This window comes from Polypterus senegalus, chromosome 6, assembly GCF_016835505.1.
Source record: "Polypterus senegalus isolate Bchr_013 chromosome 6, ASM1683550v1, whole genome shotgun sequence".
NCBI lineage: Eukaryota > Metazoa > Chordata > Cladistia > Polypteriformes > Polypteridae > Polypterus > Polypterus senegalus.
Genome location: NC_053159.1, coordinates 17698389 through 17724841, shown reverse-complemented (window position 1 = coordinate 17724841; position 26453 = coordinate 17698389). Strand labels below are relative to the sequence as shown.

Genomic DNA, 26453 nt, shown 5'->3' with positions numbered 1-26453 from the left:
GTCCTCCCTGCGTGGAGTTTGCATGTTCTCCCCGTGTCTGCCTGGGTTTCCTCCTACAATCCAAAGACATACAGGTTAGGTGGATTGGCGATTCTAAATTGGCCCTAGTGTGTGTTTGTGTGTGTCCTGCGGTGGGTTGGCACCTTGCCCAGGATTGGTTCCTGCCTTGTGCCCTGGGATTGGCTCCAGCAGACCCCCGTGACCCTGTATTCGGATTCAGCAAGTTAGAATATGGATGGATGTAGCAATGTTTTATCCAGGGTGGGTTTTGGTACCTCATCACATGTGCCATACTGTTTACTGAATTCAGATCTCTAACTGGCATGCAAAGCTTTTGTATTAAGTTTAACGTGCAGTAGCAAGGACAAACCTCTTTTTTTGTAACGCCATTTTAAAGTGCTTCAATACATTTCAATCTATTGGTAGTGTGAAGCGTTTAAGGGTTGGCCAGGAAAGCCTGTTCCCCCAAACACACGCACTAGGATTCCAAAATAAGTCTCAAAAGATTTTCTTATATACATACATGCAAAAGACGTGCAAGACATTATATATGTGACAGATAAATACAGAAAAATATGTAAGGCACTATATAAAAGAATGATACATAGATATACACTGACTGGCCACTTGATTAGGTACATCTGTTCAACTGCCTGCTAACACAAGTAACTAATCGGCCAATCACACGGCAGCAGCTCAATGCATTTCGGCCTATAGACATCGTCAACACGTCCTGCTGAAGTTCAAACTGAGCAGCGGAAAGGGGAATCAAGTGAACGTGGCCTGGTTGTCGGTGCCAGACTGGCTGGTCTGAGTATTTCAGAAACTGCTGATCTCCTGGGATTTTCACACACAACCATCTCTAGGGTTTACTGAGAATGGTCTGAAATGGGGAAACATCCAGTGAGTGGCACTTCTCTGGGTGAAAATGCCTTGTTGATGCCAGGGGAGAATGGCTAGACTGGTTCAAGCAGCTAGAAACGCAACAGTAGTTCAGATAAGCACTCATTATAACTGAGGTGTGCAGAAGAGCATCTCTGAACACACAACATGTCAAACCTTGAAGCAGATGGGCTACAGCAGCAGGAGACCACAACTGGTGCCACTCCTGTCAGCCAAGAACAGACAACTGAGGCTACAATTCACATGGACTCGACAAAATTGGACAATGGAAGACTGGAAAAATGTTGCCTGGTCTGATGAGTCTCAATTTCTGCTGCGACATTCAGATGGGAGGGTCGGAATTTGGCGTTGACAACAGTTCAGGCTGCTGCTGGTGGTGTAATGGTATGGGGAATATTTTCTTGGCACGCTTTGGCCCCCTTAGTACCAATTGAGCATCATTTAAATGCCACAGCCTACCCGGGTCTTGTTACTTACCATGTTCATCCTTTTATGACCGCAGTGTGGCCATCTTCTGATGGCTCATCCAGCAGGATAATGTGCCACGTCACAAAGCTCAAATCATCTCAAAGTGGCTACTTGAACATGACAAGTAGTTCACTGGACTCAAATCCAATCCAATAGACCACCCTTGGGATGCAGTGGAATGGGAGATTCACATTATGGATGTGCAGCTGAAAAATCTGCAACAACCATGTGATGCTATCATGTCAATATGGTCCAAAATCCCTGAGGAATGTTTGCAGCACCTTGTTGATTCGAAGCCACGAAGAATTACAGCAGTTCTGAAAGCAAAAGAGGGTCCAACCGGGTACTAGAAGGGGTGTACCTAATAAAGTGGCCAGTGAGTGTTTTAGATAATGTATAGATGTGAAAGACACTACTTAAAAGATTGATAGCACATATAAATCTCCAATTCTAACTTGGCTTCACTAATACTCTGATAGATGTGAAAGGCACTATAAAAAGGATAGAGAGACTGATAAATATACAGTATAGATAGATAGAAATGTATGTGAAAGATACTATACTGTATATGACAGACAGGTACACAGATAGTGTGAAAGGCACTATATAAGTTACATATTAATCAGATGTGAAAGGCACTACAGAAAAGATTGGCAGCATGTAAGAATCTGCAGTCCTAAATTGGCATGTCTGATACATAGTTACGAAAGGCAGTGTATAAAACAGATAGATAGATAGATACAGTTGTGCTTGAAAGTTTGTGAACCCTTTAGACTTTTCTATATAATAATAATATATAATATAATATAATAATAAAATAATATATATATATATATATATATATATATATATATATATATATATATATATATACTGCGGTGGGTTGGCACCCTGCCCAGGATTGGTTCCTGCCTTGTGCCCTGTGTTGGCTGGGATTGGCTCCAGCAGACCCCGTGACCCTATTCGATTCAGCGGGTTAGACAATGGATGGATGGATGGATGGATATATATATATATATATATATATATATATATATATATATATATATATATATATAAATAAATAAATGACCAAGTATAATATTTTTGTCTCATTTGTTTAACTGGTTTCTTTTTATCTACTTTTAGGACTTGAGTGAAAATCTGATGATGTTTTAGGTCATATTTATGCAGAAACATAGAAAATTCTAAAGGGTTCACAAACTTTCAAGTACAACTGTAGATGAGAAAGGCACTATACAAAAGATAGGATGGGCGAATTTTACACACCATCAATTTAAGTTGGCATAACTGACAGTGGAGTTCCAACTAACTCTTGGAGACCTGAGTGTTGGGGGCTTTGTCAAATGGGTTTCCATGGTGGGCCAAGCAGCCGGATTTTGGAGAAACAGAAATGCACTCTCTGAAGTGAAGAATCACATTTCACTCTCTGCCAGTCTGATGGGCAAATCTGTGTTTTTTTTTTTGTTTGTCTCTTCAGGCCACGGCTCATGTAAATATTGTAATAGCTGGAATTGCCCAACAGGAGTAGATGTCTACTGTCACACGGCAGCATTTGATGCCACCACCTTTTTTGAGTCACCAGTTTGGCCTCGTTTGAGTCTGAGCAGTTTGTGCACTTTAATAATGAAAGATGATAAATCCCTTCAAAAATGCCCTTTTTATTGTGGTTGGGTCTCTTTTTTTATTTTATGGTTGTTGTTCCTAAAAAGACTGGATGGCGGTAGATTTCTGTTTCAAAAAGAGCCGTATTCTCTGCAGCTGCTAGCAAATGGCAGGGCCAGGTGACGTCACTGACAGCCCTGCATCCTCACATATCCTGCTAGATCCTGAATGCTGAACTTTATAAACACTACTTTTTAACGTATTACAAATGAGCAGGGCAATTAACATTGCAACTCTTAAGTGCAGATATACATATTATATACATATACATTAAATTAGATGAGTAAATGTTTATTATATTAGAATGAAATATATATATATATACAGTATAGAGAGAGAGAGAGAGATACTGTATATATATATACTGTATATATATGTTTCATTCTAATATAATAAACATTTACTCATCTAATTTAACCCTTAAGTTACATTACTTTACTGTACATTTAAAAGAATGAACAGGGTCTTATAGTAACAGAATGCTTTCCTAAAAGAATACAAAACCCTCCCACACAAATTATTAACTATTTAGTGTCAGTGGCGTAGCTAGGGGCAGGCGGAGGGGGCGGTCCGCCCCGGGCGGCACATTTTTGGGTGCGGCATTACAGGCCAAAAGGCTCAAGACAATTCGCATGTAAGCAGCAGGGCTCTGAAAAATATTAGTCATGAGTGAAAAAAGTTAAATTCTCAGATTTTTATCCACAAATGCTTCAAAAATCATTTTCAGACTGTCCTTCTGTGACGGCATCAGACACAGCAGTTGAAATTTCTGAGGCAATAACAAAAATAAATAATAATTAGTAAATAGTAATTTCTAAGAAGATAAACAGCTAATTTACAATTTAGAATTTCGTTTCGTTATCAATCCGAATGCGTTTTTGCTCAGCCCAGAAAACATCCCCACCTTTTACTTGTAACTACACTGGTTCTGGTTTTCACAGCGTAATTATATTAAACTAACAATTTAGAAGACGGCTTATTAGTGCGTCTGTACTATATTCTTGTCTAGTTGATTATAAATAATAAGCTTATAAATAATTACATGTGCAAAAATGATTGCAGTTTCTCTATGTATGAATACATCTATGCAAAATGTATCTTAATTTTTTTTCTGTACGTCATTTTAATTTTCTGCTTCATATTCAGATATGTTGGAGGGCGGCAAATTGAAGCACCACCCCGCCCCGAGCGGCACGAACTCGAGCTACGCCACTGTTTAGTATACACAATAATTCTCTTCTGACTCATTAATAAGAATATATTATTACAATCAAATTATTACGTCCACAATTGTGAACTAAAAAAAATACAAATTAAAGACACTCACACACCGTAAGATCAACTGTGAAGTTCGCATGCGCAGAACAGCCGCCCCGCTAGGCACTCCAGACTTAAAAACACCCCGCTCACCCCCAAAATGAAGTTTATTAAATACTTTGCCAATTCAAAAAAGTATACATGGAAATGCTAACATTTTAAAACATTGGATAAAAAAATAAGGTAGCCATCACAACAGAATATTTACGTTAAATGAAGCTTAAAAGCCTTGACAAGGCAATAGACTTATTTACCTTTTTGTTTTGTCACGATCGCAAACTTTAATTAAAGTTGTAGAATAATTCAATAAGTCAGCGCGTTTGAAGGCACTTTTAGGCCGGGGATATACGCTACGCGACGCGACGCCTGAGCTCAAGGACGCGGACTGTCTGTACTTGCGCGCGCACTTTAAGCAGTTCTGGAGGATTTCACCAAGTGTCAATGCGAGAAACTACCACGGGGAGAAAACAACGTCCGCTTTCGTTGCGCTGTGAGTCTGAGGTAAGAAAGATGTTAAGATAAAAATTATTTGCATTTTGATGTTGTTGCAAATGTGCAAAAATAAACAAAACAAAACAAAACAAAATAAAAAGACGGAAACAAAGACACAGAATGTGGAGACGGTATATGGAAACTCAAAGATGTATCACGTCATTACGATGGGGAATACGCGACGCTTGTATTTGCCTATGCGAGAAATGGATGGATAAAAGCACCATGGAGACATTTGCATGTCAGCATTTAAGTTTGAAGCTTTGCTTCACCGCATCGAACCGTTCACCAAACACTGAAGCATGCACATTGATACTGTTGAGAAAGCAGCCCGCCGTCACCATGTTGATAGTAAACAACGATGTTGACGTCACGAACCAAAACTTGCGCGCGCGCGCGCACACACACGCCATCCATATTTTTGCAAGTACTGTACTGCAACTCGGGCACGCGCTCTCCTCCGTAGTGTCTTGCTGCCCATCCTCAAAAGTTAAGCTTCGCTTTAAGACCCGCCGGCGTCCCCGGGGTGTCTTATCTGTGACCAGCGTTATTCACCACCACACTCTTAGTTTTTTAAATAAATCGTCCAGTCCTAACATTTGTGGAAACAGCAACGGCTTTGCACAAGGAGTCCCACCCCCTCAGCGTCTGCGCAAGGGGGGTCATGTGCAGTGTGATTACTCCAATCAATCAATCAATCAATCTATCGATTGAACATCGACAAGTTCATTACACAATTTTAGTGATCAGCGAAAACACGGTGACGCACTGGCCGAGTTGCTGCCTCGCAGTACAAGAAATAAGCGACTTTAAATATATAAATATAAGAATGTCGGCAAGGCGTGACATTCAAGTTCACTGAAATGAAAGTTAGAGCATTTGACATTTTTATTTGCCTCATCCAAGAGTCGTTTATTACAGTTGTTGTATTAAATAGTTTTGTAACAAAAAAACAATATTAAAAAGTAATGGCGCTAATAGAATTCAAATCCATGTGTTCGTAGACACATTAAATCTGTAGGTTTTTAACAGCACTTTACAATGGAGTTGAAAACGGAGCACAAAGAGGCTCGTGGTGGCTCAGTGGCTTTCATACACGGCAGACTGCAATTCAAGTGATGGGAAAATGGCAACGACTGATGTGTGTTAGTGGTGAAGGGTCTGTAACTGATTGATGCTCAGTTTTCTTAAACATCACATTTTTCGTTAACTATTCCCAATAGAGTCGTACCTAATTACCCAGGAGTAATTTGCAACTGGAAACTACCTCTGAATACAAAATGACCAATACTACAGGGTGGTCCAGATCTAATTATGCAGATCCAGACTTTGATTTATGCGGGGACGATTCCAGGTCGGCGCGAAGAGGATTCTCATGTCGTCAGTTCACACACTTCTCAATGGTCTGGGATTTTTTCGGGTGATTTTCTATGTAATAGACAATAAGTTATAGCATAATGAAAACTGCATATTTAGATCTGGACCACCCTATAGTATAAAATCAGTTTCAATCGTACCTATGAAATAAGAAGAGGAACTGAAATAAGTTTACCATCTAGCGATTAATATTAGTTAATTTAAACACAGTAATTTGTTGAAATGATATAAATAATTAATTAAGAACTTGGTAAGGAACTGGTTTATTATATAACGGAGTATGGATAGGCAAGAAGATCAGGGTCTTGCCACGATTGTTCGTGTATATCTAGATGGGTGGTGGGCACTAAGTGTCAGGGGGTTAAGCCACTCAAATCCCATTCCCATCCCGAAAACCGCTACTGACCATTACTGCCGGTGTCCTCTGTTTATAACAGTTAGGGCAGCTGCACCTTTCCCGTGCTATTGATTAGTCCAAACACCATTTAGGTGCAGGATGGTCCTTTACAGTGATAATCTGCAGCAGTAGCAGCTCCAGAATTTCATAAATAGGTGGGCCTAAATTTGCCACGGGTGAGCCTAATGATATTTTTTATTACTGTTTGTTATTCAATGTGGCGGACGGCAGGTGCCTTTGCACAGCCCGGATGCTTGTATAATGGAAGGACCTGGGGTTGTGCATAGAGAATTACCTACCCCACAACGCTAGATGGCAGCCCCCCTGGGTTGCAGAGGTGTCGTGGATTCCCATAGGATATTGTAGGACATGGAGTTGTACAACTCAGCCCTGTTGCGCCCCATGGGTGCCACTAGGGGGTGCCTGTGCCCTACTTCATCGGGCTTCTGCCTCACATGGAAGTGCTTCCAGACCAGAAGTTGCTTTGAGCTGTTTAATTTCTGCTTTGTTAATGTGCTATGTTGGCTATGGTGGGAAACGCTTGTGAGGGAAGCGTTTCCCAAAACCAAATAAAAGCTGGGATTGTGTCTGCGTCTGTCTGTGTCAGGTTTGGGGAGCTGGATTGCCCCCTGCAGGCCATAACATTCATTTAAAAAAATAACAACAACAACAACAACATTTATTTATATAGCACATTTTCATACACACAGTAGCTCAAAGTGCTTTACATAATAAAGAATAGAAAAATAAAAGACACAATAAGAAAACAAAATAAGTCAACATTAATTAACATAGAATAAGTAAGGTCCAATGGCCAGGGGGGACAGAAAAAACAAACAATAACTCCAGACGGCTAGAGAAAAAAATAAAATCTGTAGGAATTCCAGACCATTAGACTGCCCAGTCCCCTCTGGGCAAACTACCTAACATAAATGAAACAGTCCTCTTTGGATTTAGGGTTCTCACGGAAGGACTTGATGATGATGGTCACGTAGACTTCTGCCTTTTAATCCGTCCATCAATGTTGGAGCATCATGATGCTTTGAGTAGGTGGAGGTGGCGCAGGCCGCCACCTCAAAGAAACCGGAAAAAGAAACAGAAGAGAGAGTTGGGGTCAGTACGGATTTTAGAGCCACCATGAATAGTTATTATGATGAATTGAACATACAGAGTATCAGGATTAAGTAAAATTGAAGTTATGAGAAGGCCATGTTAAAGTAATATGTTTTCAGCAGTGTTTTAAAGTTCTCTACTGTATTAGCCTGTTGAATTCCTTTTGGCAGGCTATTCCAGATTTTAGGTGCATAGCAGCAGAAGGCCACCCGCCTCACCACTTCTTTTAAGTTTTGTTCTTGGAATTCTAAGGAGACACTCATTTGAGGATCTGAGGTTACGATTTGGAATATAAGATGTCAGACATTCCGATATATAAGATGGAGCGAGATTATTTAAGGCTTTATAAACCATAAGCAGAATTTTAAAGTCAATCCTGAATGACACAGGTAACCAGTGTAGTGACATCAAAACTCGAGAGATGTGTTCGGATTTCCTTTTCCTAGTTAGGATTCAAGCAGCTGCATTCTGCACTAGTTGGAAACGATTCATGTCTTTTTTGGGTAGTCCTGAGAGGAGTGCGTTACAATAATCTAGTCGACTAAATAAAAATGTGTGAACTAATTTCTCAGCATCTTTCAATGATATAAGAGGTCTAACTTTACTTATGTTTCTTAAGTGAAAAAATGCTGTCCTAGTGGTCTGATGAATATGCAATTTAAAATTCAGATTACAGTCAACAATCACCCCTAAGCTTTTTACCTCCGTCTTGACTTTTCATTCTAATGCATCCAGTTTATTTCTAATAGCCTCATTGTATTCATTATTGCCAATACATCGGAGGCCTGTAACAGGTGGGGACTCAAGTCTCATCCAACTCCAACAACATCCCATCCTGTTACAAGTCCAATCATACTAATATAAACGGCATTTCTTTTTTTCGCATGTCTAGTTGGAATGCTTTTTGTTAACAGTAATTTAAATAGAGATCTGCAGTGGCAATCGGAAGGTTGCCGGTTCGAATCCCGTAAATGTGAAAAGGGACTCTGCTCTGTTGGGCCCTCGAGCAAGGCCCTTAACTGCTGAGTGCTTTGAGTAATGAGAAAAGCGCTATATAAATCCAAAGAATTCCACTTTCAAATGACAAAGATTAATTGACTGCCTACATTTTGATGATACGTAAGGCATACCATCCCATCTTCGACACAAACGGCCAAGTAATATCGTTATAATTTTGACCAGTATAGCTTTACATAACGGCAAACTGATGGACTACTGTTTTGCCTTTCCTTGTAATTTGTGTGTGCCCATCTGATACACAGGTTTCCAGTCTCTGAATAAACAAGTGAATCTGCCCTCAAGTCTATTATTACAAAAAAATTCAAAATGGCATCTTTTCATATCCTGTACCCCCTCCACACACTGCGGTGTTGTATCAATGAGCCACAAATCTGCGCTCTAACAAAAGTTGTAAATGTTAATGCCAATTGAGATGGTGGCTCGTGGACATCAGACAAAGCCGTGACCTGACCCATCCTCTGGCGTTTGGGTGGTTGTAGGTTTTGTAGCACACTTGGTAATTGCATTGGTAGCACAGCCATGACAAAGTGAACACAGCTAGCGGCGGGGCATCACTTAAATTATCAGTGCCAACATCAGACTCTGGCACTTCACTTTGTTTCCTTTTGCTATTAAGGCTAAAATGGCTGTTTGTGGAGACATTGTTCATGTTTCCCTCCAACAAGACGTAGCCCAACAGTAAGTTGTAGTGATGGGCGACGCGTGAACGATTTGTTCCTTGTTTCAGTGAATCATACAAACTGATTTAGTGGAGCTCAACGGGAGGCGTGAAATAAGTTCAGTCAGGGTGTAAATCGTCGCCCCCGTTAACGTAACGTGTTCGGAGCACAACAACAGCAACATTTATTTCTATAGCATGTTGTCATACAAATGATGTAGCTCAAAGTGCTTTACAAGATGAGGAAAGGAAAGTTTATAAAAAATAGAAATGTAAAAGTAGATCAGGCAATACTAAATAACAAAGAATAAAGTAAGTTCTGATGGCCAGGAAGGCAGAAAAAACAATTAAAAGCTCCAGAGGGCTGGAGAAAAAAAAATCTGCAGGGGTTCAGAGGCCATGAGACCACCCAGCCCGCCTAACATAAATGATCTAAATCAGCCTTCATGGGTTTCAGGCTTCACGTGGAGGAAATAGATGATGATGGTCTTGTGGACATCAATGTAGGGACTGCACGGTGCTCTGATCAGGTGGTGGTGGCGCAGATTGCCAACCCAGAAAACCGGAAAAAGAACAGCAGAGAACATAGGGGTTAGTACAGATCATGGAGCCATGACAAAAATGATCATTCAATGCATATACAGAATATCAGGGTTACACTAAAATGAAGTTATGAGAAAGCCATGTTAGCATAATGTGTTTTAGCAGTGTTTTAAAGTGCTCCACTGTATCAGCCTGGCGACTTTCTATCGGTCAGCTACTCCAGATTTTAGGTGCCTAACAGCAGAAGGCTGCCTCACCACTTCTTTTAAGTTTAGTTCTTGGAATTCTAAGCAGACCCTCATTTGAAGACCTAAGGTTTACGACTTGGAGTGTAAGGTGAGAGGCATTCCAAAATATAGGATAGAGCGAGATGATTTAAGGATTTGTAAACCATAAGCAGTATTTTAAAGTCAATTCTAAGTGGCACAGGTAACCAGTATAGTGACGCTAAGACTGGTGTGATGTGCTCGGGTTTTCTTTTCCTAGTTAAGATTCTGGCAGCTGCATTCTCCACTAGTTGTAATCGATTGATGTCTTTTTTGGGTGGTCCTTAGAGGAGTGCATTACAGTAATCTAGTCGACTGAAAACAAAGCGTGAACTCATTTGTCAGCATCTTGCAAAGTTATAAGAGATCTAACTTTTGCTATAAGTGAAAAAATACTACCCTAGTGATCTGATTAATATGCAATTTAAAATTTAGGCCAGAGTCAATAGTTACCCCTAAATTCTTTACGTCCATCTTGACTTTTAATCCTAACGGATCAAGTTTATTTCTAATAACCTCACTACATCCATGTTTGCCAATCACTAAGATTTCTGTTTTCTCTTTATTTAGTTTGAGAAAATTACTACACGGGCGGCACGGTGGCGCAGTGGTAGCGCTGCTGCCTCGCAGTTAGGAGACCTGGGTTCGCTTCCCGGGTCCTCCCTGTGTGGAGGTTGCATGTTCTCCCTGTGTCTGCGTGGGTTTCCTCCGGGCGCTCCGGTTTCCTCCCACAATCCAAAGACATGCAGGTTAGGTGGATTGGCGATTCTAAATTGGCCCTAGTGTGTGCTTGGTGTGTGGGTGTGTTTGTGTGTGTCCTGTGGTGGGTTGGCACCCTGCCCAGGATTGGTTCCTGCCTTGTGCCCTGGGATTGGCTCCAGCAGACCCCCGTGACCCTGTATTTGGATTCAGCAGGTTATGGATGTTATGGATGGATGGATGGAAATTACTACACATCCATTCAGAAACACAAGTAAGACATTGGGGTCAGTGAGACAAGAGAGTCGGGGTCATCAGGCGCAATTGATAAACACAGTTGTGTGTCGTTAGCATAGCTGTGGTTGCTCACGTCATGTCTTGAGATAATCTGATCTCATGGAAGCATGGAGATCAAAAAGAGCAGCAGACCCAGGAGAGATCCTTGTGGAGCACCATATAGAATATCATGTGTTTTCGAAGTATAATTACCACAAACCAATTTAAAACACTGCCAGAGATGCCCACCCACTGACTAAGGCGATTTCTAAGAATATTGTGATCAGTGGTATCAAATGCAGCACTCAGATCTAAGTAGCAGTGATTGGCAACCTTGTATGTCAATCCTGTTGTCTAAAACTGGCTAGATTTAAAGACGGCAATGAAGAAACTTTCTAAATTAAAAGATTTATTTGAACAAATGCTAACTGTTAAACAAAAATAAGCTATCAGGAGCACAAAGGCATAGAAGGCAAGGACTTCAAAACAGGCCAACAGTTTCGAAATATTGAATCAAGAAAGCAAAGTCAAAAAACAGTGCAAGGGTTCAAAATATACAGAAATTGCAAAACTTTGGACATGAGCGTCAGTATGTGCCCTAGGAACCAAGTTACCCGAACTATTCTGTAACATTTCAGTAATTATTTACTGCTCTGATGCTGATCTTTGTGATCAGAAAATTGCTCATTACGATAGCAACTGACGAGAATACATAATTAACTGCAGAATTTGAGGGTTCCTGCAGAGTACCTCTTCCTCTTGCACAATTTGGCTCTAAAATGAATCAGCACATCATCAACTCATAACAGGCTGAAGTATTGAGTTTGGTATTTTTCTGTCCAGCTGTTTTAGCTCTAGACTGTCCTCAAGAAACTGTGACACACACAGCCAGACACACACCCATTATCGAGATATCGATCTTTTCGGTATCAGGGGATCCTAAAACGTTGAGATCCGTCAAAAACTGGTGATCAGAATGTTTGACAAATCTAAAGCTTTCGCTCTTCCTCCATAGACAGTAGGTTATAAGGGGGGCGCAAACCAAAAACCACAGAATAAACACAAGAGGGGTTACCACAGCATGAGCACATTCACAATGAACCACAAAGGACTGTGGGTGTTCCTCAGCCTTGATAGACCTGATGGCAGTCTCTTGATGATGACAGGCAGGTAGCTTTTCCTTTTGGGGGACCACCCACAAAACACATGGAACATAAAAGATACTACAGTACTAAATAAATAACAATATTTACATAAACAAAGGAATCAAAAAAGAACAAGAAAGGCAGTTGAACCCCAGTCAGGGGAGGAAGCCCAGCTGAAACAGAACATCAACAAGCTGAACATTATTGTATGTGTCCAACAACAGCTAGTGCCAGAGTAGTCATTTAGATACCTCTGGTGGAGCTGGCACTGAAACTGAACCATTTTTGTATGCCTAGGGCGGGTAAGGCAGGTGATGGCAGCTTTTTGATGGTTTTAATTTTATATGCACAAAGGCAGTGATCCTGGAGGAGTGAGAGGTTACACATTACCTTTTTATCAGTTTAAAGGTAGCACTGCATTTGTTAGCAGTAACCTTTTTCATTTTTTTTAATTGTTTTTGACACTTTGCCCAGTGGATATGGACTTTGTCGTTGAGGAATGAGTGGTGTGGAGCAGAGGCACACTTAGTGGGGCTTTAAGAGAAAGAGGAAAACTCACACTGGCAGTGACCGATAACATGAGAGTGGGTGCTGATCTTCCCGGACTGGCCATTTTTAAAGTCTGACTGCACTGCTGCACTGCATATAATGAAGGTGAACAAAGAAAGTAATGGTTTTGCTACCTCTGCTTTTGTTTTCTTAGTGTTGCCCTTGAATTTTTGCCTTTTGAGAAGAACAGAGCATCTCAGGAGAGTAAAATGGAAGGTGGATCCATTGATCGGGTCGAAAAATACCCGCTACAACTAATAAGAGGAGTGCCAATGCTGTCATTTGTGGTGGAGAACTGGCACCGCATAGAAAGTTTTAAAGCCTTTCCCGGGGACCTGCTCATTGCTACCTACCCCAAAGCAGGTAAGGGGGAGTGGGGGGAGGGGGTTCAACTCTATTGTAGATTACGTGCTAGTGCTGAGGGTGAAAGTTAACTGGTAAAGCTGTAAGCATCTGAGGAGGCTGATGTAGAGATGAATGTCATTTCTAAATCAGCTGGAGGTCACACTTTGGACTGTCCCAAACTGTCACTGCCCTATTCTTGGTTTAAGATTACTCATCTCAGTGGTGCTACCGATCTGTTACATATTTTTTGGGTGCATTCACATATAACGCAAAAAGCACTTACTGCTATAGCCATTTTGTCTGTACCTATGAAACTGGACTCTCATGGCGCTTTTCCACTGCATAGTACGGCACGACACGGTTCAGTTCAGCTCACTTTTGGGGGGTTTTCCACTGGTAACAGTACCTGGTACCTGGTCCTTTTTTTAGTACCACCTCAGCCGAGGTTCCAAGCGCGCCGAACCGTTACCAAAACGTGACGTGTAAACTCTGCTTGTCACTGATTGGCCGGAGAAAATCGTCATTACTGCGTCACTGGCTATTCTTTTCTTTAAAGGTACACACACGCGGAAGTTTGTGTCGCGTCTCTCCATCGCTGGACGCAGTTTGTTGCATAAGTGGATGAATGTTTCTTCAGACATTCGAAAGTTCTCCAGCCACTGAGTGTTTGTAAAACCGGGAACAATCACATCCCACCACTCTGAGGCACGGTTAAATGTCCAAACAGATGGTCTGTTGCGGCGACTTTTTTGCAAAATGTGGAAGATCTGTAATATACAGAATCAGCATTTTAATGTTACACTGGCAGTTAAGTTAATTTTATGCTTTGCAACAGTGATAAAAGTTAGCTAGTGACGTGCTTTTTTTAGATGCTTACCCTTGCGCGTCGTCGAGCTAAAGTGTTGTCGTTGTCTGCGTGTTGTTGTAAAAGTTCCATGGTGTCACGGCAGTAGAGGCGGCGCAACTATAACGACACGTGAATAATCCCGCCCACTCTAAAGCGGTATTAAACTGCAGTCGAAACGCAAACCGAGCCGAACTGAGCCGAACCAAGGTGAGCTGTACTGAACCGTGCTGTGCCGTACTATGCAGTGGAAAAGCGCCTTTTGTGGACTGATTTGTTTGAAACTTGGTGGTGCACTTATTACTCAAGGATATTTGTCAGGGTCATTTAATTTTTACTGAGATATCTTAAACAAAGTGCATTGTGCACATTTATGAAATTTCAAAATCTCCCATTGAAAACTGTTGTTAAATTTATAAACCCGTCTCTCTTAAAATACGGATCAGTTTTACCTTGAGAGTGGTTACTTCAACTTTACTTTACTTTTTATATTTTCTTTTAACAAAGCTACATGTTTTTCAAATTGCATGGACAGAGAGTGTTAAAAATTATATAAAAGCTCTCTTTAATGCTTGCTCAGAATACTATTCTAAAATAATAGATAGCAATAATAAAAATCCTTGGGTACTGTTTAGAACAGTTGCTAAATTAACAAATGGGTATTCAGATCTACAGTGCAAAATACCAACAGATATTAGCAGTACAGATTTTATGAACTTCTTCAATGAGAGAATTAAAAATTAAAGATCCCAGATCTTAGCATCACAGTACAAACCGCATACGAGCTTAGCAGACCCTGCCTCACATTGCATTCCGCACTGTAGTAATTTTAATCCTGTAACTGAGCAGGAAGTTTTAACTTTAATTTCTAAAATGAAACCCACTACTTTCAAATTTACCCTTTCTTTCTAAAATACTAGAAAAAGTAGTCGCCAATCAGCTTCAGTCACACCTTACGCATTACAATTTATTTAAGAAATTCCAGTCTGGTTTCCGCGCTGGTCATAGTACAGAAACGGTACCAACGTGGGTTGTAAATGACATTCTGATATCCTCTGATGAAGGAAACTCCACTGTAATTATGTTGTTAGACTTAAGTGCAGCATTTGACACCATTGACCATTCTATTTTACTGCACAGGCTAGAAAACGATGTTGGCCTTACAGGCACTGTGCTCACTTGTTTTAGTTCTTATTTTTTTAAATCGATTCCAATACGTACAGAAATGTGCTGACAGGACTCCATCATTATACACAGAAGTTCAATATGGTGTCCCGCAGGGCTCAGTACTGGGACCTTTACTGTTTTCACTTTACAGGCTTCCACTGGGATCTCTCATTAGGAAACATAATGTTAATTTTCACTCGTATGCAGATGACACCCAGTTATACCTTTCATTTAAATCAAATGAAGTATCTCAGATGTTGTCTTTAATTAGTTGTGTTAGTGAATTAAAGGAGTGGATGAATGAGAACTACTTGTCTTTAAACACCAGTAAAACAGAGATGTTAATTATTGGAGGGAATGGCACTGATCACAACGATATTTGTCATCATTTAACTCAGTTGGAATCACCATTAATTTTACTGAATCAGCCTGCAATCTCTGAGTTATCTTTGACTCTAGTATGTCATTTAAAGCGCATATTACAAAGTTGTCCAAATCAGGTTTCTTCCATCTTAAAAATGTTGGGAAATTAAGGCGCTTTCTAAATAAACAGGATTCTGAGAAATTAATTCCATCATTTATTTCTAGTAGGACTGACAACTGCAATGCAATGTTCAAACTGTTCTTTATACAGCATCCAGTTAATCCAAAATGCGGCTGCAAGAATTATTACAAGAACAAGAAAATACGAACACATAACTCCAGTTCTTATATTCTTACAGTGGCTCCCGGTTAAGTTTAGGGCAGATTTCAAAATCTTCTTTTTAACATATAAAGCATTAAAATGGCGGAGGTCCGGCTTACATGTCTGAACTTATCATGACTTACAAACCAGAGCACACATTAAAATCTCAAGATGCCGGTCTGCTTAGGATTCCAAAGATTAATAAAATAATAGTGGGAGGTCGAGCTTTTAGTTACAGGGCCCCTAAACTGTGGACTGGTCTGCCTGTTACTATAAGAGATGCCCCTTCGGTCCCAGCTTTTAAATCCTGGCTGAAGCTGCTGATTAACTGTACAGACTGCATCTCTGTTGTTAATCATTAGGACTAAAACATAAGTAACATGATAGTTAGAATTTGTTACTAACACTCATCTATTCTGTTTCTCTTCTTGGTACTCAAATGTGGCACTTGGTGCCACGGTCCACATGCCAAGTTGTTTTGTCTGCCTAAGGTAAAGTCATCCCTGGTGGAGGATCGCAGGAATCGTGGGAAAGAGGGGTCCTTTCATCGGATTGGCTGGCCCAGCACTGTTTCAGCTGTGGAATGGCCAAATGAGGGAGGCAGCTTGATGGCTGAGGTCTCCAGGACTCTAAACAAATCCAAATCATATTATGTGATATCATCTTCTGTTAAATTCTGCTCCGTACTTGTAATATTTTTATTTTTATACTTTATTGAGGATTTGTTCTGTTCTGTGTATTGTATTGACCCCCTTCTTTTTGACACTCACTGCATGCCCAACCTACCTAGAAAGGGGGTCTCTCTTTAAATTGCCATTCCCGAGGTTTCTTCCATTTTTCCCTACAAGAGTTTTTTTGGATGTTTTTTCTTGTCTTCTCAGAGAGTCAAGGCTGGGGGGCTGTCAAGAGGCAGGGCCTATTAAAACCATTACGGCACTTCTTGTGATTTTGGGCTATGCAAAATAAATTGTATTGTAGTGTATTGCATTGTATAATTTTTATTTTACTCATTTGGCAGCTGCTCCTGATGACAAAACAGTAAAACACCTGCAAGTCATGCACAGTGAAGCAAATACATTATGTGGCAAGGCATGTGATGGGGCGGGGTTAGGTGTGGGTGGAGTTAGATGACCGAATGTTGCCATATAAGGAACGCATGACATTAAATGTGAATGTTGATACTTAATTCACTGACAATGATAGCCTTTATTTAGTACGATAGCAATGACAATGTTTATTTATTCATTACCATCCCTAACTGTCCCAGAATACAATGGTAAGTGTTGTTATTGTCATGTTTCATCCAGGGTCTTAAAGTGCCTTTCATATCTATCTATCTATCTATCTATCTATCTATCTATCTATCTATCTATCTATCTATCTATCTATCTATCTATCTATCTATCATATAGTACCTTTCATATCAATCTATCTGTCTATCTACAGTAATGTGTAAAAGTAAGTGCACCCCATGGAAACTGTTGTTTTTTTGTATATCTAAATAGGTAAACATTAGATCTTCATCTTTCTCATGGCTGTATCTATGTAGGGTACATATTTGCACATACCATGCTAAATCACTCTTGACCAGTTTGGTCGTGGCTAACACATTCATCTTTTTCATAGCAAGAAAGGCATTGTATCCAGAAAAAAGCCTGGGGCCCACAATTTGCCAACTCTACACCAACAGTCGTCAATTTAACTCTTGTTCATGGAGCATTAAAGTATCAACAACAACAACATTTATTTATATAGCACATTTTCATACAAAAAAATGTAGCTCAAAGTGATTTACATAATGAAGAATAGAAAAATAAGAGACACCGTAAGAAAATAAAATATGTCAACTTTAATTAACATAGAATAAGAGTAAGGTCCAATGGCCAGGGGAGACAGAAAAAAACAACAAAAAAAAAAACTCCAGACGGCCGGAGAAAAAAAAAAAATAATCTGCAGGGATTCCAGGCCATGAGACCACCAGTCCCCTCTGGGCAATCTACCTAACATAAATTAAACAGTCCTCTTTGTATTTATGGTTTTCACGGAAGGATTTGATGATGATGATCACATGGACTTCAGCACTAGTATATCATTATGGTGGCACTTTTCTCTCATTGCAGATCTTATGATCTTCATAAGCAAAAATGTGAAGCAGTGCCTTATAATGAATGCCATCTCTTAGCTTCCATGCAGCAGGGTCACTCTATGTATGACAATGTCGCCCTCTAGTGGTGAGACTAGTGGGCTGTTTGGCTTAATGTTGCTCTAGATCTCACTCTATGAGACTGGGTCCAAGTGTAGATCTGTAGTAACAATGGAGTGTTTTTGACTTATAAATGGTTTTGTTATTGTGAGGAAAAGTGGCAACTAAAATTGGTAAATGTAATTTTGAACAAATCAGTTTTGGAAAAGGACGTTTCAGAGATTTATAGGTAATTTGTGTTGAGAAATAACGTGTGCATATTAGTCAGATGTACAAGTAAGAATGTCCTTGTGCTCTGTACATGTGGCTGTAAACTTGGACTTGAAGTGTGTGTTCTGTACTCTTTACCTGCTTAGGTACAACTTGGGTTCAGGAGATTGTTGACCTGATAGTAAATGAAGGAGACAAAGAGAAATGCCAGCGTGCCCCCATCTACGTACGCATACCCTTCATGGAGATGTTTCCACCACCTCCTTTTCACTCAGGTTTGTCTAATTTTTCTTCTGTTTGTTTCAACTAACCATTGCGGACATCAGTCACCAGGTACCATGATACTGGTAATTAGAAAATATTTAAGCATTTAAGGCATTTCCTCTGGATAAGCAGACAGTATGGTGGAGTGACTGGTCATGTTTGATGTCAAAGAGTTAAGGGGCTGCCACTATATAGGGGCACAACTTTACAAAGTCCTGAAAATAAGAAAGGAATAAACCTGGCACTATTATTAATTATCACTGTTGTGCCAGTGCGGAAGGCGGAATATCACCAGATGTGGAAAAAATAGTAAAATAATCTACTCAGAAATATTACTGTGTAGACAAAGATTTACTTAAGTAAAAGTATCTTAGGTGGAAATCACTCAAGTACAAGTTAGAAATTAGGCTGGGAAAAAGTAAAAATACAATTTAGAGTAAAAAAGTATATTAGGAAATGTCCTCATATATCTATGCTGTGCATTGGAAAGGACAAGCAGAATATGCAAAGCAATAAAATAGATTTTATTTACAGTGCATCCAGAAAGTATCACTTTTTCCGCATTTTATGTTACAGCCTTATTCCAAAATGGATTAACTTCATTTTTTTCCTCAGAATTCTACACACAACACAATGTGAAAAAAGTTTACTTGAGGTTTTTGCAAATTTATTAAAAATAAAACACCTGAGAAATCACATATTATATATATATATATATATATACATATACACTAGCTGTGTAAGCCCATGCTGTAAAAAGCCTGGGGTTCTAGAAACTATTGAAATTATCAGGAAAAAACTGAGATGTTGCCGACGTGCTTGCCTCACTTCTGTATTAACGGCGTAAGGAAAAGTAAAAGGGATACCATTTTGCCGATGTTAGCGGCTAAGCGACTTTGTCTTTCTTCTGATGTTTTGCTGATGTGCTGGACCTGCTTGTGTTATTAGCGGCTAAGTGAGTTTTCTGTTTCCTCAGAGGTGGCATTCTTACCCTGACCCCACCTCTCACTTCTGGGCCAGACAGACACACACACTTCCACCTGTAGACGTTTAGATTTTATATATATATATACAGTGGTGTGAAAAACTATTTGCCCCCTTCCTGATTTCTTATTCTTTTGCATGTTTGTCACACAAAATGTTTCTGATCATCAAACACATTTAACCATTAGTCAAATATAACACAAGTAAACACAAAATGCAGTTTTTAAATGATGGTTTTTATTATTTAGGGAGAAAAAAAAATCCAAACCTACATGGCCCTGTGTGAAAAAGTAATTGCGCCCTTGTTCAAAAATCACCTAACTGTGGTGTATCACACCTGAGTTCAATTTCCGTAGCCACCCCCAGGCCTGATTACTGCCACACCTGTTTCAATCAAGAAATCACTTAAATAGGAGCTGCCTGACACAGAGAAGTAGACCAAAAGCACCTCAAAAGCTAGACATCATGCCAATATCCAAAGAAATTCAGGAACAAATGAGAACAGAAGTAATTGAGATCTATCAGTCTGGTAAAGGTTATAAAGCCATTTCTAAAGCTTTGGGACTCCAGCGAACCACAGTGAGAGCCATTATCCACAAATGGCAAAAACATGGAACAGTGGTGAACCTTCCCAGGAGTGGCCGGCCGACCAAAATTACCCCAAGAGCGCAGAGACGACTCATCCGAGAGGTCACAAAAGACCCCAGGACAACGTCTAAAGAACTGCAGGCCTCACTTGCCTCAATTAAGGTCAGTGTTCACGACTCCACCATAAGAAAGAGACTGGGCAAAAACGGCCTGCATGGCAGATTTCCAAGACGCAAACCACTGTTAAGCAAAAAGAACATTAGGGCTCGTCTCAATTTTTCTAAGAAACATCTCAATGATTGCCAAGACTTTTGGGAAAATACCTTGTGGACTGATGAGACAAAAGTTGAACTTTTGGAAGGCAAATGTCGTTACATCTGGCGTAAAAGGAACACAGCAATTCAGAAAAAGAACATCATACCAACAGTAAAATATGGTGGTGGTAGTGTGATGGTCTGGGGTTGTTTTGCTGCTTCAGGACCTGGAAGGCTTGCTGTGATAGATGGAACCATGAATTCTACTGTCTACCAAAAAATCCTGAAGGAGAATGTCCGCCATCTGTTCGTCAACTCAAGCTGAAGCGATCTTGGGTGCTGCAACAGGACAATGACCCAAAACACACCAGCAAATCCACCTCTGAATGGCTGAAGAAAACAAAATGAAGACTTTGGAGTGGCCTAGTCAAAGTCCTGACCTGAATCCAATTGAGATGCTATGGCATGACCTTAAAAAGGCGGTTCATGCTAGAAAACCCTCAAATAAAGCTGAATTACAACAATTCTGCAAAGATGAGTGGGCCAAAATTCCTCCAGAGCGCTGTAAAAGACTCATTGCAAGTTATCGCAAACGCTTGATTGCAGTTATTAGGTTCAGGGGGCAATTACTTTTTCACACAGGGCCATGTAGGTTTGGATTTTTTTTCTCCCTAAATAATAAAAACCATCATTTAAAACTGCATTTTGTGTTTACTTGTGTTATATTTGACTAATGGTTAAATGTGTTTGATGATCAGAAACATTTTGTGTGACAAACATTCAAAAGAATAAGAAATCAGGAAGGGGGCAAATAGTTTTTCACACCACTGTATATATATATATATATATATATATATATATATATTTTTTGCATGCGGCTGGGGGTAGAGCCCAGCCGGGACGCCCAGAAGGACCGGAGGAGGGCTTGTGCCTCCTCCCGACCAGGAGGGGGTGACTGCCTTGGCTTTGTTGGTGGCCTCAGGTTAGGGGCTTGGAAGCCCAACCCTGTAGGGACCAGTGGCCACCGGCAAGCGGCACCCCGGTGCCTGAAGAAACCTGGAGCCCAGCACTTCCGCCACACCAGGAAGTGCTGGGGAAGAAGACAGGGACACCGGAGGGCTTCCGGCGCAGCCGGCACTTCCGCCACACTGGGGCGTGTCTGCGGAGGAATGCCGGGAAGCAGCTGCAGCCCATCCGGGGTGTGATTAAAGGGGCCAGACTGGCATTTAGACTGTGAGGCCTGGACTTTGGGGGATCGGTGCTCGAGGCACTGGGACGTGCACTGAACTGTAAATATTGTAAAATAATAAACGTGTGTTGGGTGATCAACAATGTCCGTCTGTCTGTGTCCGGGCCACATTCCACAATATATATATTTATATACACTGTGAACTTGACCCAGGACACAGGCAGACAGACATCGTTATGCTCACCACACACTCGTTTTATTTACACTATTTACAGATTGTCCCGCGCTCAACTCCCCAGTGCCTCTTGCACCGATTCAATAACTCTAGGCCTTACAACGCCTCTGTCTCTTTCCAGGCCTTACAATGCCTCTTTCTCTCTTTTCTCTGGCCGCCTCAGTCCTCCCGCTAGCTCCGTCCTCTTCCACCCGACTTCCGCTCCAGACTGAAGGGAGGCGGCCCCTTATATAGTGCTCCCGGATGAGCACCAGGTGTTTCCGGCATCCACTCCTTGGCCACGCCCCAGCGTGGCGGAAGTGCCGGCTGTCCTCCCGGCAGCTCTCCGGTCGCCACAATAAGTCTTCCCCCCGGCACTTCCTGGTGTGGCGGAAGTGCCGGGCTCCCGGGATAATTAGGCACTGGGGCGCCGCCTGGCGGTGGCCACGGGTCCCTACAGGGCTGGGCTTCAAAGCCCTGTCACCGAGGCCCCCTGCCTAACCAGGACGGACGCCCCACTCTGTCTGGAGGAGGCACTCGCCCTCCTCCGGTCCTCAAGCGTCCGGCGGGCTCCAGCCCGACCGGCAACGCGCGGGATAAACCGGCATCGGGCGCCGCCTGGCGGTGACCACGGGCCCCTACAGGGAAGGGCTTCCATGCCCTCAACCCGTGGCCCCCAACAGAACCAGGACGGACGCCCTGCGGTCTGGAGGAGGCACAAGCCCTCCTCACGTCCTCCAGGCGTCCGGCGGGCTCCAGCCGCGGGGCCACAACACACACACACAACACACAATAAATTTAGAAAGTATTCACCCTTCATTTTGTCACATTTGTCATTTTGCTGCCTTCTGCTAAAATCGTTTCAATTACTTTATTTCCTCCATCAAGTATCACTGAATACTCCCGAATGACAAAGCAAAAACAGAATTTTAAGGTTTTTGTACAATCAAGCAGCGCTAGGGTATCTTTTTCACTCCTTTTACTAATCCCTGTCTTGTGTGCTTTAATTCCAGTAAAGGCCCTTTTGGTGTGTATTTAGGCTTCTTGGTGTTCATTCTAAGTGTAGGGACAGCTGAAACGACCCCCCGTCTTCCAGAATAGACACAGAAATGTTATGGTGATGTTAGCTGTTGGCTCGCTTCTTGTTTACACCTAATTGTTCATTGCTTGCAGGCTAATAAAAACGCAATAATTGGGAAATTAAAACAACTAACAAAACATTTAGAAACAAAGTAGTCTCCTGTGCATTAAATGTTGTTAAGCTCCTTTCTAAAGCACATCCTTTTTCCCATTTTACCTCATTAGGTATAGATCTCCTGGAAAAGATGTCCCCTCCGCGGGTCATCAAGACTCATTTACCTATCCAGTTCATCCATCAGTCCTTTTGGGACAACAACTGCAAGGTAGACTTCCATTTCTGAAATACACACCTATTCGTGTTGACCTTGGCCATGAAGTGAATGTGAGGTACTAACCCTGTCCGACTCGTTTTGGTGTGGAGCAGAGCTCTGGAGCCTGGAGGAGTGCAAATTGGGGGTTAGGCCATTGTGTGAATGAGAGACATCCTAAGAAAATCAGGTGATGGGATGACCTGTGTGAGCACAAGCACCCTGTAATGTTTCAGCCAGGGTTCGTCAGCTGGCTGGGGTTCAGGTCCATGAGTTGTGCTTTTTTAATTATTATTGAGCCGTTTATTTATGTTAATGTTATTTTTGTTAACTGTCTGCTGCATTTTATTGGCCTGTGGTATGTTCAATGTGATTTGTGGGTGTTCCCCCAAGAGGTGTGGCCACCTGCCAATCACCGCCAGGAACTGCCCTCCACTCTATATAGCCGAAAGGTCTCCCACAGTTTCTGGTGGTTTATTGTCAATGTGCTCTGGTGTTGGTGAGCACTTTTATTTTGTTGTGCAACTGCAATTTACTGGACTTCTGTCATGAACAAGGAATACATAAATCACAATTTTCTGTTGTGGACTGGGGGTGAATAAATCTCAATAAGTTCTAAAAATGCCCACTAGATGCAGGTTTGTATACTGGCAAACCCCAGCTAGATATAATACAGTACAGAATCTGTATTAAGATAAAAAGGTTTATTTCCACAAAAATGCTTGTAACAAGAAAGAAGCTCTGTAGTGCACAAAAGGCAAAACTGAGTTGCCTAAAAACAAAGCTGAAGAAGATCCCAACACAGAAATCCAGCGCAAGATCTAAAAACAGAGCAGTAAGTATCAGAAAACCCTAGCATGTTTGGGATGAGCCGCTAGGGACAGTGGAAGAATCTCCAGATTTATACGGCGGAGGGCAACTCCTGTCGTTGATTTGTAGGTGATCCCACCTCTCGGAGGATCACCTGCAAAACACATGGAACATAACAGCAGCTGCTTATATACAGAGACAAAACCAGATAAGGAATGATGCACATAAACAACATGAATGAAAGAGTCAAAAACTAATGAAAGTGACATAAAACATAAATTTGAACCCCAGCTGTGGTGGTGACATGACACCTTCATGCTCTGTTTTTGTCTTCTGGATTCTGCATTGGGACTGTGTTTGCTTTGGATTGCCTTATTGTTTTAGGAAACTCCTTTTAGCATTTTGTGTGACAGAGAATCCTAAGAAAATAAATCCTTTAATTTTATAAGGATTCTGTGTTTGCCCCGATTCTAGCTGAGGTTCGGTGGCATTTTGGGAGATGCTTTTGGAGGATTTGAGACCATGTTCTTAATTGCTCCTCAAAACTGAAGGAACCCTGCTAAGCTAAATCACAGCTTTAGCCCCTAAAGTCAAGGATATGTGAGAAAAAAAGAAAATAACATGATTATGCAATGATGGTCTGGTGCGTTTTTATTTTTCTGATTATTCTCCTCCTAACTCATTACTGATGGTTGGTGTTCAAGTGTGTAACGATAGGTCTCTGCAGTCGAGATATTTTCTATTGGATTTAGGACAGCAGACCCACTGAATGGCAATGCATGAAATAAGCTTTACTTCTCAGACCACCAGCAGTTCTGTGGCAGCACTTTTAATGAAGCACCACATCAGCTCTTTATGATCCTTTTATGCTATCAAGAAAAGTCCTGTTGCTGTTCTCACAAATCAAATGTCTGTTCAATCTTCATCACCAGGTGATCTATGTCGCCCGCAATGCCAAAGACTCTGTAGTCTCATATTATCACTTTGACAGGATGAACAGTTTAGAGCCAGAGCCTGGCCCCTGGAATGAATACATTCACAAGTTCATGCAAGGAGAAGGTAAGTGTGCAGCATTGAGACTAACATAGCTCCACGAATAATGGGATTTTCTGACTAGGTGGTTTTTTATAGGATATATTCAATATTTTTCAAGTTGAAGTTATTTCTTCACAATCATGTTATATATTAAACTTGTCTCATGATTTTTACTTTGTGACCCCCAGGGGGTGCCACCCAACCCCAACACCAGACACTCAACTCAACCACAGAGAGTTCCAAGTTCAAATAAATGATCATTTAGTATCAGTTGCAGCTTCACAGGCTTTATTCAGACCATCTCCTTCTCGCCCTCTTCCGAGAGGGTCGTCCAGCTCCCTCCCAACTCTGACTCCATGAGTACAAGATGCCTCCTTTTACCTTGATCCCGGGAGCACTTCTGGGGCTGAACCATTAGCCTACAGAAGTACTTCTGGGTCATACGGAAGCTGCACGGCAATCCATAGTTGCCCCTGACGGCACCCAAGTACCCCAACAAGATCATCCCTCCAAACTCCAATTCCTAGGCAGCCCTGCAGGTGCACCAGTTGGGAGCCCGCCAGAGAAATACTGAATACTGAATTGTCCATAAAAACCAAGGTCCCCAGACCCTTCTGTTATACGTCCATCCCAATACGAATCAAAGGTCAGCCTGGCCAGGTTGTGCCTCCGCTCCTGTGATCCTTCCATTATGACATTCTAGACGGGTAGGGAATTTTCCTCAACACATGCCATGATGCCACCATCCCCTCCGGTATTTAAAATTTTAAATTCTCTTTGTAAAATAAAACAACCATCAAGCAGATAACCTATTTTCCACTTCCTGTACTACCCGTGTACACCGACCCTGTGTTATATTGTTGGTTTGTTTCATTTCAGTTCCTTTTGGTCCCTGGTATGACCATGTGAAAGGATTTTGGCAGGAAAAGAACAAAAGGAACATTCTGTATCTGTTTTATGAAGATTTAAAAGAGGTAGGAATGTAATAAAAAAAAATGGTACATCTAAAGATTCTGACTGTTGCACAGGTGGTCATCGGGAAATCTTTTAGAGCTTTTGAGCCACTATATTGATGTATGTGTCCATGGAAAGAATATTAAATCCACACAATGACCAGTGCCCATATTTTGAAATGTCTCCGAGTAGAAAATGGTTGTATCTGGCTCAAAAATCTCAGAGCAATGTAAATTTTAGTCCTTCTCTCAGGAGTAGAAGCAATAACGTTTTATCAGTTTTCCAAAATTTAGGAAACTCCTTCCAACTTCACCAAGATTGAGGAGAGCTTTTGAGCTACAGGAAGATGGCATTCAAGCAGAAATCTGCTCACACATCCCAGGCAACGCTGAAAGTTTTGGAAACAGTGAACGATAATGGGCTGATTTGAC

The 26453-nt window shown here is 41.3% G+C and overlaps 1 protein-coding gene across 1 annotated transcript in view; it reads left to right on the top strand.

The window, feature by feature from the left end:
• Nucleotides 1-26453, top strand: part of LOC120530811 (sulfotransferase 1 family member D1-like) — a 40094-nt gene that overhangs the window by 5653 nt on the left and 7988 nt on the right. The window contains exons 2-6 of the mRNA XM_039755436.1: nt 13043-13251; nt 18489-18617; nt 23141-23238; nt 24966-25092; nt 25948-26042. Of these exons, the coding sequence (XP_039611370.1) occupies nt 13098-13251; nt 18489-18617; nt 23141-23238; nt 24966-25092; nt 25948-26042 (603 nt within the window). The 5' untranslated portion in view covers nt 13043-13097. The remainder of the gene's footprint in view (nt 1-13042; nt 13252-18488; nt 18618-23140; nt 23239-24965; nt 25093-25947; nt 26043-26453) is intronic.